Here is an 18,418-nt window from a genome sequence, read left to right on the forward strand (position 1 = left end):
TCAAAGTACTGATGGGACTCTCTTCAGATCTTGACATACAATGATAAGGCTTAACTAAAAATAAACACATAAGGAAGAATTATTTTTAAACAGAAGAGTAATGAATTTCTGGATAAACATGATCCATTTTGTTTAACCACAATTCCTCCCAAAACTCCACTAAAATTTTAGTAAGAAATAAAAATGGTATAAACTCTAAAGAAAATAGAAAATGATAAAAAAAAAAGAGAAAAAAAGCTAAAGCTTCCAAAGAAGCTTCCAAAAACAGGAAAAGGACAAAAACAGAAGAAAGGATGACTCTGGAACTTCTAAATAGCAGCAGTGGAAGCTCAAGATGATAGCTGGCAAACTATGGCCTGAGAGCCACATCCTCCCACCGCCTATTTTTGTACCATTCTGTGGGAACACAGCCACACCCATTTGTTTACATATTGTCTACGACTGCTTATTCACTACAACAGGAGAGCTGAATAGCTGCAACAAGGGACTGTATGGCCCATAAAACCAGAATATTTACTACCTGGCCCTTTACAGAAAAAGTTTGCTAAACTGCATTAGACAACAGAGTATCACCTTCAAAATACTGAAAAAATGTGAATTTCAACCTAACACTCCTTATCCCACTAAACTATCATATGAAGTGTAAGGGTAGAAATAAACATATTTCTGGAATGTAAAGTCTCAAAAAATTCACTCCCCATGAGTCCTCTGTCAAAAAGCTACTGAAGGATGTGCTCCACCAAAACAAGTAAGTAAACCAAGAAAAAAAAATGACTTAGTATGAACACCAAATCTTTCTCTTCATAGTATGAAGTCAATAGATGTCTAAAATTGGAAAGATTCATATATTATTTAAAATATGAATATGAACATCAGAAGATACATCTAAAGAAGTCAAAAAAGTTCTTGCCTCTAAAGAACAGGTCTCAGAGTAAGGAAGGGCAAGCCAGGAGAGGGTTTAGCTGTTGTTTTAATAAACCTTATAATACAACTTATTAAACTAGGTATATGTGTTCACTTTGGTGATTATTAAAAGGCATAAAAATAGTATTACCAAATATTAAAAATTATTAAAAAAATTTCATAACTGCCAAAACTTAGAAGCAACCAAGATATCCTTTAGTAGGTGAATGGAGAAATAATGGAGGACTGTGATACCTCCAGACAATGGAGTATTATTCAGTGCTAAAAAGACATGAGCTATCAAGCCATGAAAAGACATGAAGAAACTTAAATGCAAATTACTAAGTGAAAGAAGGCATTATTAAAAGGCTATATACTCTATGATTCCAGCTATCTGACATTCTAGAAAAGGCAAAACTATGGAGACAGTAATATGGTCAATGGTTGCCAGGGGCTGAGGTGGGAAGGGATGAACAGGTGGAGCACAGAGGATTTTCAGGTCAGTGAAAACACTCTATAATATGGCAATGATGGATACATGCCCTTATACACTTGTCCAAACCCACAGAATATACAACACAAAGAGTGACCCCTAAGGCAAACTATGGACTCTGAGTGATTATGATGTGTCCATGTAGGTGCATCCACTGTAAGAAATGTACACCCTGGTGAAGGGATGTTGATAAAAGGGGAAACTGTGCATGTGTGGGCAGGAGGTATACAGGAAATCTCTGTACCTTCCTCTCAATTTTGCTATGAACCAAAAGCTGCTTTTAAAAAGATCTTTAAAAAATTATTATAAAATTTTTACAATCAAAACAATCTAGTATGTGCCAGAATTAATAGATCAATGGGACAAAACAATCCCAAAACAGACTATAGCATTTATAAGAACTTAATTTATATTAAAGGAAGTACAACAAGCCAAAGGGAAAATGACAGATTTAGAGAGAGGAAAAAAAACCCAAAAAACTGTTGCTGAAAAGAGACAAATGCTTTGGCTTCTGCTTAGTCAGGGGGTTCTCTGCCTCTCCTGCTCCCCACACCTCAAGTACTGACAGTTTAGCAAAGATCTGGCTCAGACTACTGAGCTGGCTCAGCAGGAAGGGTTATTCCCATTTTTATATAATCCAACACATGACCCCTGCCCCCCAACTTGCCGTAAAGTACGTAAAGGGGGATGGAGACAGGGTCCTTGCGTACCCATCTTTGTCCTAATCAAGCATGCCTCTCCTTGGAATGATGGGATTTGGGAGGCCACGTGCATTGTTACAATCTAAGCATTTCTCATGGCTCTGATTGCTAATGGTCTTGATCTTGCCCTTAGTCTGCTTGACAGTTGCCAAAATTTGCTAATAGAGTAAAACTAAACTTAAATTCTTATCCTTATACAACTAACCAAATAAACTCCAAATTAAGTAATGTGGTATTTAAAAATTAAAACATTCAAAAGAATAAAATATATAACCTATAATGAATTCTGGATTAGGAAGAACTATCTACTTTAGCATAAAAGCAGTTATAAGAAATTATAAAGGAAAAGTCTTCTAACTGCATAAAACTACATGTCCAAAAACACTGCAAATGAAGTTCAAAGGCAAATGACAAACTGGGCAAAAAATCTGTAATAAATATAAAGGCTTAATATCCTAAAGACGCATTTATTTTTTAAAAACTCATCCATTTTTTTAAAAAGCTAACATCCCAATTTTTAATTGGCAAATAATATGAATAATTATTTCTTGGCAATTGCCAAGATAACACAAAAAATACATGTGCTACAATAGAACATTTTAGGTATTTTATTTCACCACAGTCAGAATAACATGAATTTAAACAGAAATTTTCACCCATCAAATTGGAAAAATTAAAGGAAATTGAGCCATAAAAAATCACATTTTCAAACAATATTTAAAGATTTGAGGAAATTATAATAGGATGTCAGATAAAAATGCAGACTATTTAACTATATATAATCCAAATTTTGTGGAAAAAATAAACAGAAAATATATACAGGTGATTTTATTTTTCTCTCCTTTTTTATGTTTTTTAAATCTAACGTAATGGGCACTTTTTATAAACAAAAATTTTAATAATATACCCCAAAATGAGGCTCCATCTTAAGTGTATGACAAAAGGAAACTGGTGATTTTGATAAATTCATAACAGCTAGCAAATAGTTAACATTTTGGGGGGTGCTTACTGGGAACCAAGCACTATTCTAGGTGCTTTATATATTTATCAACACATTTAACTCCCACATGAACTCTTGCGGTATTGCTATCCTCATTTTACAGAAGAAAACTGAGGCACAAGAAGAGAAAGAAGGTCCCACAGCTGGTAGGGAGAGCAGCTGATTCACACCCAAGCAGTCGGGCTCCAAAGCCCATACTCTTCAACACTGTACCATATACTGCCTTCCCTGTCGAGCTACAAGATCAAATACTGCGCAACCAGGGAAATTAATGTTCTGGGAAAGTACTTCACAACAAGGAAAAATATTCACAACATAGTAAGTGACAAAAGCAAACTGAAATCAATGTGTCAAGGTGTGTGTGTGTGTATACGAGAGAAACAGAGAATATAAAATAAAGCAAACATTTGTCTGAAAAAGAAAATCATCCCAGCTCAGAAGCACAGTAATTAAGTTGGCCTCACTTGCTTTTCAATTTTTCAAGTTTTTCAACCTCTAGAGCTCTGTATTTCCTCGGTAATAAAGAATAAAATCCCTCCTTCAGTCATGACACCACCATGAGCAGGATTTAGGAGGGTCTCCAGAGCTAGGTGCCCTCCTAGTAAGACACCCTCTCCCAAGCACAATATTGCTCACAGTAAGAAAAGGGCAGTCGCTTCATTTATTACATAAGTAACCGGGGAGAAGGTTTTATTTAAAAATAATAAAAGAGTAAAATTTTATTATTTTAAATTAATTCTCATTAAATTAGATAGTATCTAACTTACCATATTTGGGGGCACATTTAAAGTACTGGACTTTCCCAACACTTCCATTGTTTTTTCCTTCTGGTTCATCCAACTCAATGCCAGCCCACTGCCCACTTGCAAATTCAGTTGTTCCACAAAATCTTAATGTTCCAACCTAAAGAAAATATAAATCAGAGTAACTTTTGAGTACTACCAGTAATTCTAAGTTTCCCACTCTTGCAACTTTATCATGGAAGTCTTTCAAAAACATTCTCTCAGGGCTTCCGTGGTGGCGCAGTGTTTGAGAGTCCGCCTGCCGATGCAGGGGACACAGGTTTGTGCCCCGGTCTGGGAGGATCCCACATGCTGCGGAGCGGCTGGGCCCGTGAGCCATGGCCGCTAAGCCTGCGCGTCCAGAGCCTGTGCTCCACAACGGGAGAGGCCACAACAGCGAGAGGCCCACGTACCGCAAAAAAAAAAAACAAACGTTCTCTCAAAGTAGACTTCAGAAGAAGGAAAATATTACCAGGGATAAAAAGAGACATTAAATAATGATAAAAGAGTCAATGGACCAAGAAGGCATAAGAATCCTAAATCTATATGTACCTAACAACTGAGCTCCAAGACATATGAAGTGAAAACTGATAGAACTAAAAAGAGAAATAGACAAATCTACAATCACAGTGAGACTTCAACACACCTCTCTCCATAATCAACAGGCCAAGAAGGCAGAAAACCAGTAAGGATACAGAAAAACTGAAACCTGAAACCAGCTATAAGCCAGTTTGACCTGACATTTATAAAATATTCCATCCAAAACAGCAATACAGGACTTCCCTGGTGGCGCAGTGGTTGAGAATCCGCCTGCCAATGCAGGGGACATGGGTTCAAGCCCTGGTCCGGGAAGATCCCACATGCTGCAGAGCAACTAAGCCCGTGCACCACAACTACTGAGCCTGCGCTCTAGAGCCCACGAACCACAACTACTGAGCCCGTGTGCCACAACTACTGAAGCTCACGCGCGCAGAGCCTGTGCTCCGCAACAAGAGAAGCCACTGCGATGAGAAGGCCGCGCACCGCAACAAAGAGTAGCCCCCGCTCGCCGCAACTAGAGAAAGCCCATACACAGCAACGAAGACCCAATGCAGCCAAAAATAAATAAATAAAATAAATAAATTTAGTTTTTAAAAAAAAGAGAAACACAGAGAACTAAACACACAAACCCTATCTATACCTAGCACTCTATCCAAAAATTAACTCAGAATTAAATGTAAAACTAAATATAAAACCTAAAACTGTAAACATCTAGAAGAAAACATAGTAGAAAATTTCTCAGATATTCTAAACACACAATCCATAAAATAGAATTTTGATAAAATGAACTTCATGAGAATTTAAAACGCCTGCTCTTTGAAAGACAGTCCTAAGAGAATGAAAAGACAAGCAATAGACTGAGGGTAAATATAAATGAAACAAGACTGGCTGTGAGGTGACAAAGGTAAACACTGCCGACTGATATATGCATGTTCGTTATATGTTTCTACTTTTGTATAGCTTTAAATTACTCAAAATAAAAAGTAGTAAAATAAAACACAGAATAACTCTTCTAAAAGTCCATTCTCAGACATAGGACAGGAATACTAAAGAAGCTGAATATTAATCCAAAGGGGAGAAAATGCTATGCGTTCATAATTTCTTGGTATTTTAGCTCCACAGATAGGACAACGGAAAACTAACAAATGTCCATGAATGTATTCTTGTGGAAGTTGGTAAATGTCATTCTCAGTGTAATAGTTTGTAGCTTACCTTCCTTTTTGAAGCAACTTTCTTAGTAACTCAAATGTTCAAATTTCAGTGTTTTCTGAGAAAAGTGCATAACACTCCCCACAAGCCCACCCAGATATTTAGCCGTAGCTATTTTAGAAATTCCACATGCAAGCACAAATTCCCTGTCCCATTCTCCATACCAAGCTCCCAGTTGGCCCTAAAAAGAGAAAAACAGCTCTCCCATATGAGGTTTTTATAAAGAGAGAAGGGCAACAAGTGAAAGCCACCTGGAAACTGAGGCTCTGGAGAAAGAGGTGTCCAGAGAATCTTCAGTCGGGTGGAGTTGGGAGTCCTCTTTCCCACATACATTTTCATTACCAGGTTGAAATCATATCTAAGATTTCCCTGTTTGTGAGATCAAGAAGCCAAACACCCAGGAACAGTGAGGGTCACCTTTGCTCCGTTTCTGTGCAGTAGTAGCTGTGGGAGAATCACTACTGAGGAGGGGTGTGAGCGGGGAGCTGCAAGGGAGAACCTGCAGGCTGGATGCCTCTAAATTCACTCGGCAGCTCCACTATGCTCCACTTTTCTCCCATTCAAATAAAGATGTCTTCGTTATTCAGTCTGAATAGTTTATATTCTTAAATTATGCTTTACAGTAACCGTGCATCTAAGTTTCAAGTTTTCCATTAAGTATCCTTCTACCTACATATGGAACTTAAAAAAAAAAAACAACTCAAAACCACACTGCACCCTTGGCACACAGGCCACATAATGACCTTGGACATCGCTTTAGAGACTGCAGCTACTGACTATACCTTCTGTCTTGCAATAACGACACGATCCCCCAGCTTCAGGCCAAGTGACGTCAGCATCACCTTGCTAGTAACACGACCGTAACTTGGAAGCAATGGCTTTGAGAGATCACACGACAGAGGCACCGCATCGAGCAGCACCTGCTTGATTTCTTTAGCAGTTGCCGCGGCATCGGCCATTTCTAAGGGCATTTCGACCGGGTCTGGGACAACGTCAGCGGGGATCTGTCCTTTGTCATTCTACAAATAAAGAGAAGAGAAATTTTTCAGGTCATATCTGCTCAGAGCTCTACACGGTCATATAAAAGTATTTTGGGGAAAAGTAAGTTAAATTCATCTATCATTTATTTATTCAAAAATATTTACTAAACTTCTACCACCTGCCAGACACCATTCTAAGTGCTAAAGGCACACAGTGAAGGAAACAAAAGCCCCGCCCTCAAAAAGCACACAGCCTGGTGAGAGGCAGAATATAATCACACACATAAAACGTATGGTGTATCAAAGGGTAAAAAGTGGCAGAGAGAACAAAGCAGGTTAAGGGGGACAGGGAACACAGGCACAGAGATGGCTATTCACACACAGGGGTCAGGGAGGGCCTCGCTGCTGAGAGGCACTGGTGCAGAGGTCCAGGGAGGTGAGGGAACACACGGCAGCTCAGCTGGTCGGGACCGAGGTCCAGGCTCAGGAAAGAGCAGGAAGGCAGTCAGTGGGAAGCGAGCCTGGCTGCACAGGCTGGAGACAGAAGTCACAGGACTGCCTGGCTTCCCAACCCCAGACCCAAGACTCCCTCCCCTCCCCCAGAGCTGCCACCTTGGCTCTGTGACCTCGACCCATCCTGCCCACTCATGGAGTGACTCAGATTTTAAGAACAGAATCTATAGGTTTAATACTTCTAAAATCTGGGCTGGGATTTATCCTGCAGCAAGCAAAAATGGGCAGTCACAGGCCCACTAACATTTGCACAGTGTTTATATAAGCAAACTCCTATCATATAAATTATCTCATTTGGTTATCACAGCAAGAAAAAGCTTGTGAATAAAACAGATAAAAATTTTTACCCGTTAAGAGTCTGGACTGTAGCAGAAGACACCAACTAAACAAGTAAAATATCACTACCATTTCCAGTTTGCCAATTAGGAAAATTAGGCAAGGAGAGATGAACGACTCGCTCAGCATCATCTCCATAATTACTGCAGGGATGACACTGCAGGCCATGTCCAGCACCCACTGGACTCTCAGCCCTTCTGCTGCTCTGTGCTGTCCTACCCTCAAACAAGTTCTCTTTCTTCTACGTTCCCTAACCAAAAACTCAGGCTTCATCAGAAAGATTCCAGACTGTAATCTTTTCTTAATAAGATGAACCAAGATTCTTTTGCTCAGAAAACTTTTTCCCTTTCCTTCTCCTCTAATAATTATCTTCAAATGATCCATATGGATAAAAGTATGAGGCTTTTAGAACACATTTAGTTTACAAGTGCCTCACATTTTTTATTTTAAAATTCAAGTCAGTTTCGTCCTAAGTAAAAACATGGTAGGAAGACATATTATCAAATTTCTGGGACAGTGATGAACTATTTTGATCCCTGATTTTTTTTTTTTCAAAGAAAAAGTACAAAATGTAATGAAAATACCTATAGCGCTAATCGTACTCTTGAGAAAAAGACAGAGGGAAAAAAACTTTTTTTAATCAACAAACCTGTCATGATAAGTTGTAAATAAGCTATATTTACAATGACTATTTACTTCAGATTTTTAAGTCCTCACCTTTCTAGAGTAAGTCACACACTTCCATCAATTCCTATATAAAATAAAACTTCTGTTTAAAAAATACTAAATAATAATAAAGTAACAATGATATCATGTTAACATAAGGCAGCTTGTTCATGATTAGCTACAGAATTCCATTTCCTTCTAAAGTAGTGGCTATCAGGGTCTGATCTAAGGGCAACTGCTGACCCACATATAGACTGCTTTTTTTTTTTAAGTATTAACCTCCAAAATTCGGTAATCTATTAATTCTTTGGGGCCTGAATTGGTAATTTACCTCAATGACACACTTCACTGCATCTTACTGGGTTCAAAATATTCTCTCCACTAATAGGGTCTTGTCAACAGTTGTACTAGCAAAAGCAAACACGTATCACCTTCACACTCCAGCCGAACTGAATTACCATCTCCTAGCCTTTGTGCACGCTACTCTCTCTGCCTAACATGCCTTTCTCAGCTTCCTCCTGTACCTGGTTAATTCTTAACTACGTTTAAGCACTCAACATCACTTTTGCCAGGACACACTACAGTAAAACTGACTGCTCTCTTGTCTGTCCTCCCCTCTAGACAATATTCTCTTTGAGGACAGAGACGTATTTGTTGTTGTATTCTCCCAGTGCCCAATAAACAAGAGGACCTGAAGGAAGGAGGGAGGGAGGAAGGAAGAAAGGGGTTGATTAAATAATTAATGGGGTTAAACAGAAAGAAAAGGAGCAAATAAGTAGGGAGGGAAGGGAAAACAGGAAAGCAGAGAGGGAGCGAGGAAAAGAGGAAGGGAAGAGGCTTTTTCTAACATTGCCCACCCCTGCCCCTTCAAGAGAAGGCACAGACCCAATTAAGAATCCCTGCCAGAGCAAGTCACTGCTATCAATATAACAGAAAAGAACATTGAGAGCCACTTTTGGGAAGACAACAAAATATCAAATGATTTGAAGATTTACTGCACTGTTAAATATGCATTTTTTAAATTGTCTGAAATAAAACTTCTTTCCAAAAGAATTTAAAATATGATTTAACACAGAAATATAACTTTAATATATGCGCTTTTATTTAACAGCTAAGGTTTTATAAATATACCAAAAGCTTAAATGAAAGATACTTTTAAACTCAAAGATGATACTTTAAAGAGTATTTTACTTATCTGAAGGAAAGTAAGGTTTCTACAGCTTATCAATATAAAAGGACTGAAATTCACTGCTATGCCTTAAATTTATTTGAGACAAAAGTTTATCACCATTACTCTTTACATGCAGCACAAAAATATAAATTATTTACCTATATAAGAGCTCTACAACAACATCCAGATTCAACTCTTTCCTGGGAGATAATGTTAGATGTTTTTATTCTTTTAATATTTCTCACTTTTAATTTAACCTCTTACCCTAAATGCAGGGTTTGCTCCATGCTCCAATAAGCATTTCACAGTACCTGCACACAGGTTATATGCAGCAATATGCAGAGCTGTTCCAAAATTAAAGTCACTGCAAGTGGCATCCACATCTGCAATTAAACATCGCAAGCGTATTAACAAAATTTTCAAATTAAGCTAGTATAATGTAAAAGGAGACAGGTTGGGTTTATTTGGGGGAGGAGGGGTATTAGCTATTTATGAGACTTAAACCAACCCACTAAAAGGACGATTCTCACAATGGAACAAACTCTTCATATTACAACCTACTTAACTAATTCTTTTCTTAGTACAATAAAATTTCACTATCAAATGGACTGATATTATGATGGGTTTTCCAACCATCACAAACTGAACTATATTTTAAAGCAATTAATGGCAACAATTCATATTTGTAAAAGTAACTATCTTAACACCCTCTCTCATTAAACCTCTTGCATATTTGCCATGACAACTATAATGTAGTAGGGTTTAGGTCAGGGACTAGCAAACTATGGCCATGGCCAAAACCAACTCACCATCTGTTTTTGTAAATAAAGTTTTATTAGAACACAGCCACATAGTCTCTGTGGCTACTTTCACACCACAACTGCAGAATCAAGTAGTTGCAACAGAGACCACGTGGTCCACAAAACCTAAAATATTTACTATCTGCCTCTTCAGGGAAAAAACAGTAGGTAAAACAATGGAGAATTCTCAAGACAGGAATAAATTAACGATTAATTCAACATATGTATCATGCGTACATACTGTATTCATTCACAATACTTTATTCAACAAATGAATTTGGACTTCACAATAAGAATGGGAATCTTGCAATTCTAAAAACATTTTAATAACTTTCAATAAATCATCACGATGCTATACAGCAAATACTCCAGCTTTGGGGATCCCATTTTGACTGTGTTTTTTAGAATATGGGTTTAATATACCTCTGGTTCTGCCAATCCGACCTTAATCTAACTACAGCTCCACCATCCCACACCCTACCTACAATTGTAAACAAACTAAGACATGCTCAGGACACTCTCCTGAGCTACTAAAGACACTGTACTATCAAGAGAGGCTTTCTTCCTAACATCATTCAAAAAGTGAAAAAGTAAAAAGGTAAAGAGGAGATGGACAATTATACAAAGCAGAGGTTAGAAACAGACCTTCTGGGAAATTTATCTATGCCATCTCTAAAACAAGTCTTCTACAAATGGAGAAAACACTGCATACAACTTTTAAAGTAATACTATTGCACTTGCCCTCATTTTTTTCTCAAAAGAAAACTGCCCCCCTGAGAGGACCCAGAGAGAATGTCTAAATACAGGACTGTGATTTAGACATTACGATGTTCAATTTTAGGATAGCATCATCAAGACAGGAAGAAAAAAAAATGTAAATCTATCCCTTAATGGAATCACAGAATTTCAGAACTGAATGCCACCTAAAATAAATATTCTTCATGATTTCAATGTTTAGCTCTGAAGGTTTTATTGCTCTATTTCTGGCTACACAGGTAAGACAAAAGAAGTATACATAGATTCAATTACACTTTATAAAATCCATGTTATACTGGGGAACTTGAAGAGATATAAAAGGCCAGAAAACACTTTATTTTGTTTCTCTTTGTACTAAGTCTTCTGTGAAAGGATAGTAACTAATCTTCAATAAAGAAAAGTTAAACTGTTTCTGAAAAATAAAATGGGATTGGAGGTCTCATGGAACAAGATGGATTAGAAGTAGAAGTATCTCTGAATTATAATTTTTATGCCACTAATAAAGTATTCAATTAATAACATCTAATGGTGATCTTACAGTACTTGCCTTTTGGTTTAGATGTCTTCAAAATCACTCTTATAAGTTCAGGGACATCAAAATAAGCAGCATAATGCAAAGCATTCATATTTGTCCAGCGACTCCGCAAACTAACATCTGCTCCCAGATCGATAAGTTGAATTGCAAATTTTACAGCTGTATCAACATCACCTAGAGAAGGTTTTCTAAATTATTTTTCTTCAGTACAAATTCCAGTGGATGGCCATCTACTACCTCATCTAAAAAGCCAATGCAAACAGCGTACTGAATATACACTTACAACTCAAAAAATGTAACAAGGGATTTATTCTAGGAAAATAATCAAACCCAAGGGTAGATAAACACTTGGCTGTAAAGATGTTCATCACAGCACTTTTTATTCTGAATAAAATTTTGAAACAACCTAAAAGTACAATAATAAGACACTGGTTAAATAAATTATGAGACATCCATATAATGCAATACTACAGAGCCATTAAAACCAGGGCTACACAGAGTGTACTCTGTGGACCACTGCCAGTCCCAAACTGTAATTCATACTTTTTATAACTCTTTTCTTTTTCCCTATGTAATCATTTCTTCTGAATAAATTAAATGAAATATAATTTTATGCTTTTGAAAAATACTTGGGCTTGTATTTTATGTCTTTATCTCATTTTTCTATTACAAACTCATTTTTATTTTATTTTACAAAAGTATCAGTCCATGATGGATTGCAGAAAGAAAAAAGAAAAGAGTCCTTCACTATCAAGTTTAAGAAGCACTGTATCAGACTATTGAAACAGGGAGAGATGTTCACAGTATATAATTAAGTAAGAGGCAGGTGTAAAAAATAGTAAAGAACAGGCGAATACCAATTTGGAAACTATGCACATATGTTATGTATGTAGGAACAGACCTTAGACAGACCTAAAGACCAGGTCTGTAGGATTGGGATTGCCTGGAAAACAGAGCATTGATTGTCAAACCTTGCCATAAACTCTCAAGAAGGTTCCAGGTGTTACCAGTTACTCTCACCTAGCAAACAGGCTGGCATGAAGCCTGTTCCAGAAAAGTTGGGAGGTACCAGGAGATTATAAAGACTCCCTTGAGAAAAGGGAGAAAAGGCAACAAGGTGTGTGGAAGACCTAACTGAATCCTCGCCTATTCAGGGAATATTATTATCATCAGCCAGGTGCCCTCCCAGGGACTCTGGTTGGCATAAACAAGTTATACAGATGTCTTAAGCCATTAACAGATTCACCACACACTTACCAATACCATGAGCTCCAGATTTGCAAGTATAATGTAAAAGAGTCATATCTGTCAATCCATCTCTGTCATTCACGTTGCAACCTCTCTTAAGAATCTGAGGAAACCAAGGAAGATATTATTACAACATAAAGTCTACTGATTTCAAACCAATGCTGGGAAACCAAGTTAGTCTGTCTTATTAAATTAGTTCTCAGTAAAATGAGTAGACAGAACTGGCTTCTCTTAAGGATAAATTTTAAGTCTGTACCCTACAACAATAATGAAAACTGAACTTGTCACCAGACGGAAGGAAATTCTTAAAGAGTATTCCAAAGTAATTTGGCACCCCAAATATATTCCTTAACCTCTCAAAGGACAAGCAAATTTCCTTTCTAATGGGAGTAATGGTATTTAAAAAAGTATAAGCTCCCTCTTCTTACAACATGACAGTATGCTGGTCAAGGAACCCAGCATTATTCTTTTATCCCTCTTCCAAAAAACCAAATATTTTTTAAAATTATATTTAAGCCTAGATCTTTACCAAGCCACCCCAAAGTATAGATAAATGTGACAGTAATCAAATCTCCTCATGAAAGTATATTTTTAAATTTACAAAATCAACTTGTACAAAGAAAGTAGGCTCCCTCTGCTCCCACCAAGAGTCAGATGTCAGAACTCCAGACGCAAGGGAGTGAGGAGCATGAGGGAATAATGGAAAGAAGGTACTAACTCACTGCTCCACGAAAACCTATGAAGAACGAGCATCAGCACCTTTAAAAGGTTTCCCCTTTATCACCGCCTTTCCATTCAGATGGGGAAAAAAATCTATACAATTAACAATCCTAACAATACAAGACTTAACAACGTAAGAATTCCTTACCTCATTTCCAATAACGTCAATATTTTGCTGGACCTGAGGAACCCACTGTCTTAAAATGGCAAATAATTCTGATACAGAAGTTTTGGGATCGAAGAGAATTTCCTGGCATGATGTATCATTAGGATCAAAGAAAGAAAACTCTGTTTGAAATTTAAAAGGTGTAAGTTAAATTTATTAAAATTTCAAAATACGTATATTGAAAATAATAAACAAGACCAGGACTCAAATAACACAAATATTTTTAGGTGCAGAAAAAGTAGATTTACCGTAAGCAATTCTCAAAACCAAAGTCAGGATCACCAAAAATTATGAGGCATTTCTGAACTGCTATGAGAATGAGATTTCCATGCATCACACTACATCTTATCACAAATGAAACAAAAATCTGAGCGTACTGATCTTAAACGCTGAAGTTTCCAAGAACTTCTTCTAAAGCACAGAAAATCTGTCAAATTTTATAGGCATTTTCACCTCTCAAAACATAAACATGTCATGAACAGTAGATCCACATCCATGATTAAAACATACATAATAGAAAGAAATATGCCAAAATCTCAACAGTGTACTAGAACAATGTGTAACCTTAAGTATTCTTTTTACTTCTATGTTTTCCTTATTTTCTATAATAAACAGGCATTACTTTGAAGCCTTGGGACAGAGTGATTGGGTTATTTTGGAGTATATATTAGTAAAGACATGGAATACTAGACACAATTGAACATGATTTTTAAATCTTTTAAAACTTCCTTAAGGTTCAGAGAGAACAGATCATCCTATGGCTAGAGAATAAAAGAGAATAGAAGAAAATCAGATTCTACTATCTTGAACACTCTATAAGAAGGTAGGGAATCTAAAAAACCAGAAGCATCTAAAGAAGAGAAGCATTAGAGAAGCAATATTTGCTGAGTGCTTACAATTTACCAAACACCTTACAAATCTTCCCAGACACCTTACCTGACAGGTATTATTATTCTCATTTTGCAGATAAGGAAACCAAAGCTCAGACTAAATAATACTTGCTCAAACTCACACAGCTAGTAAGTGGCAGATTTGGGGCAGAAAATCAGGTTTGCCTCCAAAGTCTATCTTCTTTCCTCTATTATGCTGTCTCCCCAAGAGAATTCACTATTGAGCTCAGATTTTAACAGCATACGTGAGTAGCAGGATTTGTGTGGCTTTTTAATTTTCTTCTCTGTGTTTTTATTTATTTTCCAAAATTATACTGTGTACACACAGCTCTTACTTTGAGAATCAGGGTAACTGAACGATGAAAGGAGAAGCACAAAACCAAGGACGTGTATAAAAGTAGAGCAGTCCGGGCTTCCCTGGTGGCGCAGTGGTTGAGAGTCCGCCTGCCGATGCAGGGGACACAGGTTCGTGCCCCGGTCCGGGAAGATCCCACATGCCGCGGAGCGGCTGGGCCCGTGAGCCATGGCCACTGAGCCTGCGCGTCCGGAGCCCGTGCTCCGCAACGGGAGAGGCCACAACAGTGAGAGGCCCACGTACAGCAAAAAAAAAAAAAAAAAAAGTAGAGCAGTCCAGCAGAAGAGAATCAGAAAGACTAAAACTAAGAGCATATCCTATTCAAAATCTCAGAGAACAAAATGGTCCTCTACAAACAGAAGAGTCAGAAGAGAATCAGTATGCAACACAGATACCAATTTCTCAAAGATTTGGGTGTGTTTCCTATAAATAGCAGTTTACTGGAATTTTTTTTTTTGGTCTAATTGATTCAGCCATTCAATAAATATTTATGCATCAGTGACTTTTCTAGGCATTGGGCATTTCTAGTAGAGAAATTCCTAAATATATACCTAAACAGACTCTTCTGCGTGTGTCTACAGGAGACACGTACAGGAATGCTTATTCTAGCACTGGTTATCATAGCAAAATAACTGGGAAACTGAAACATCTCTCCATAGAGGATGTATAGAAAGTGGTATATCCATAGGATGGATTCGATGCTTTCTTACAACTAAATAAATGAATTCGATATCTACATTATGAATTGATAAGGATAGGTCTCAAAAAAACATACTGATAAATAAGTTGAAGAATAATATACAACATCTATCATTTCCATAAAATTACAAATACACAAAACAACCCTATATACTGTTTATGGATGCTCATATATGTAGTAAATGTATAATTAAATGGTCTGCAATCTTCACACTAAATATAAGATAGTGGTTGCCTCTGGGGAGCAAGGAAAATGGAACCAGAAAGGAAAATGGAGGGAATTTCGACTTTAAGGTTTTAATTCTTATAATTGAAAAACAGGAGCTAAAGGAAATAAGATACTATGCTAATAATTATTCTTTCTGATGGTGGATACGTGTGACACATGTTTGCTATCACTATATTTTCTGCATTTTTAAATGACTTCCCATTTTTAAAAAGTGAAACACAATGGAAAAAGAACATAATAATAATAAAAGTGCCAATAAATGTGTAAGGCTTATTTAAAGAAAACTGAAGTGGTGGGTGACTTAAATGGAGAGACACATCATGTTCCTGAACTGGAAGATAAAATATTTAAGGCTGTCAATTTTCCCAACAACAATTATTTTAAATAATTTCAATTTTAATCAATCAAAATTTCACCAAGATTTATTTGTGGGAGGAGACAGACAAAATTACTCTACTGCTCATCTGTGCCAGAGCTTCTCAAACATTAACGTAGATAGGAATCACCTAGGGATCTTGTTATGATGTAGATTCCAATCCAGTAAGTCTCAGGTGGGGGCAGGGACTGCATTCTAACAAGCTCCCAGTGATGCCAATGCTACTAGACTAAGTACCACGTGATGAGAAGCAAATATCTAGACAGTAAATGTAAGAGAAATAAGCAAGAACATTTTAACTAAGAAAAATAATGATCAGAGTAGGGGGTAGGGGACACTAGCCTAATAAATACTAAAGCACATAATAATGCTTCTGTAATTATATACTGAGATAATGACAAACAGCAGACAGCTCATTTAAATACTAATGATAATATGTTATAAAGTGTCTAATAGGTGCCAGGAACTGTTCTATGCACTTTACATATATTACCTAATTTAATCTTCATGACAGCCATATGAGGTAGGTACTTTTTTTTTTTTTGATGTAGGTACTATTATTGTTCTCATTTTATCAAAGAAGAAACAAAGGAATAGAGAAAGTAAGCCTTTTGCCCAAGATCACACAACTGTTAAGTGTGTGATCCTGTTGAGTCAGGATTGACCTATAATCCAAACTCACCTATAATCTTAAACTCTATGCTATACTACATATTAACGAATCTAACTACACCCAAATTTTAAGCTTCCACATAGGAAAAAAAAAAAAGTTTTAATCAAAAGAAAGGAGGTGAAGGGTAGATGGGGAAGATACCCCACCAAGTCAAGATGGAATAACAGGGACCATATGTGTTCTTATTTCTGAAACAACCAAAAAACAACAACAACAAAGGAAAGAGATGAAATGAGGTTTCCAAGACACTGGACATCAGTTAATGAAAGACACAATCCCTAAGAGACAGGATACAAACAAGTGAGTCTTACAACTGCCCCCATGTCTCTGCCCTGGGACTTTCCAGATTTCAGCAGGGAGAGAGGGAAACCAAGAAAAAGCCCATCAGACTCCTTGAGTTGTGGAGACAAAGCTGAGAGCCCAAAGAAATAAGGCAGCTAGAGTTCACAGGGCAGTGTATCACACAGGAGAGAGATGCAAAGCAAGAGAACCCCAAAGATCTGAAGAGAGTCCCCCTTGAGTATATAATATATGCTTGTGAGGAAAAACCTGAGGTAAGGGAAAGAACCATCCAAAAGAATTAGAGGGATTAGTGCCCAGTGATCATACGGAGCCTAGAACTGTGCTTGTTCCCGCTAAAAAGAGTGAGAAAAAAATTCATCAGGCTTTGGGTAGAGTACTCAGTAGTGAGGAGTAATTAGCCCCAGATTAGCATTGCTCCAGAACCACCTAACAAACCATAAAGGCAAGATCTGAAAAGGTCAAACACTTTCCAAGTAATTTAACTGCATCCCATAACAAAGCTCAAGAATATTTACGGAAACAGAAAAATATCCAGCACCCAACAGGTAAAATTCACAATGTCTGGCATCCAATCAAAGACTACCAGGCCTGCAAAGGGAAAAACGTGACCCATAATCAGGGGACTAGTCGATCAAAACAGATCTAGAGTTGACACAAATATCATAATTAACAGAAAAGGGCATTAAAACAGCCATTATATTATAACTGTATTCCAAATGTTCAAAAGGTTAAACAGACCCAAATCAAACTTTAGTGATGAAAACTACACTGGATGAGATCATCAGCTGATCAGAAGAAGTGATTAATGGACCTGAAGACAGAGCAACAGAAACTACCCAAAATGAAATACAAAGAGAAAAAGAGTTCTTGAAATATGAAAAAAAGGCATCAGTGAGCTGTGGGAAAACTTCAAGTGGTCTAATATTTGTGTAACTGGAGTGTCTGAAAAGGAGGAGGGGCAGAAAAAGTATTTGAAGAAATAATGATTATCCAAACTTGATGAAAATTGAAACCTACAGACCCAAGAAGCTTAACAGTCCCCAAGCATAAGAACATAAAGAAAATTACACCAGGGCACATCACAGTAAAATTATGATAAACAGAAAATCTTAAAAGCAGCCAGGAAAAAAAGATCATTACATACAGAGAAACAAAAATGACAGCACATTTCCCATCAAGACAAGTGGGAACACAGTGAAGCAACATCTTTAAGCACTGAAAGAAAAAACTATCAACCTAGAATTCTATACCTAACAAATATATTTTTCAAAAGAGACGATGACATAAAGATGTTTTCAGACATATAAAAGCTGAAAGGATTCCTCACCAGCAGATATGCACTGCAAGAAACGAACGTTAAAGGAAGCCCTTCAG

General features: G+C 37.1%; 1 protein-coding gene across 17 annotated transcripts in view; it reads right to left on the reverse strand.

The window, feature by feature from the left end:
- The window catches only part of CLIP4 (CAP-Gly domain containing linker protein family member 4), a 98,906-nt gene that overhangs the window by 59,550 nt on the left and 20,938 nt on the right, over window positions 1-18,418 (reverse strand). For 15 of the 17 annotated variants that reach the window (XR_016395307.1, XM_089922414.1, XM_089922411.1 and 12 more), the window contains 6 exons: window positions 13,502-13,641; window positions 12,643-12,736; window positions 11,398-11,559; window positions 9,559-9,677; window positions 6,411-6,647; window positions 3,865-4,000 (listed from right to left, as the gene is read on the reverse strand). Coding sequence is in view for 16 of the 17 variants with exons in the window: in XM_089922414.1 (XP_089778540.1) it covers window positions 3,865-4,000; window positions 6,411-6,647; window positions 9,559-9,677; window positions 11,398-11,559; window positions 12,643-12,736; window positions 13,502-13,641 (888 nt within the window). In the remaining variant the exon portion in view is untranslated. Of the gene's footprint in view, window positions 1-3,864; window positions 4,001-6,410; window positions 6,648-9,558; window positions 9,678-11,397; window positions 11,628-12,642; window positions 12,737-13,501; window positions 13,642-18,418 lie in introns of those variants that run through there. The other 2 variants (XM_089922415.1, XM_089922421.1) reach the window with 2 other exon arrangements.

This window comes from Delphinapterus leucas, chromosome 13 (assembly GCF_059928025.1).
Source record: "Delphinapterus leucas isolate spDelLeu-1000000601 "Yukka" chromosome 13, BTC_Dleu_Yukka2, whole genome shotgun sequence".
Classification (NCBI taxonomy): domain Eukaryota; kingdom Metazoa; phylum Chordata; class Mammalia; order Artiodactyla; family Monodontidae; genus Delphinapterus; species Delphinapterus leucas.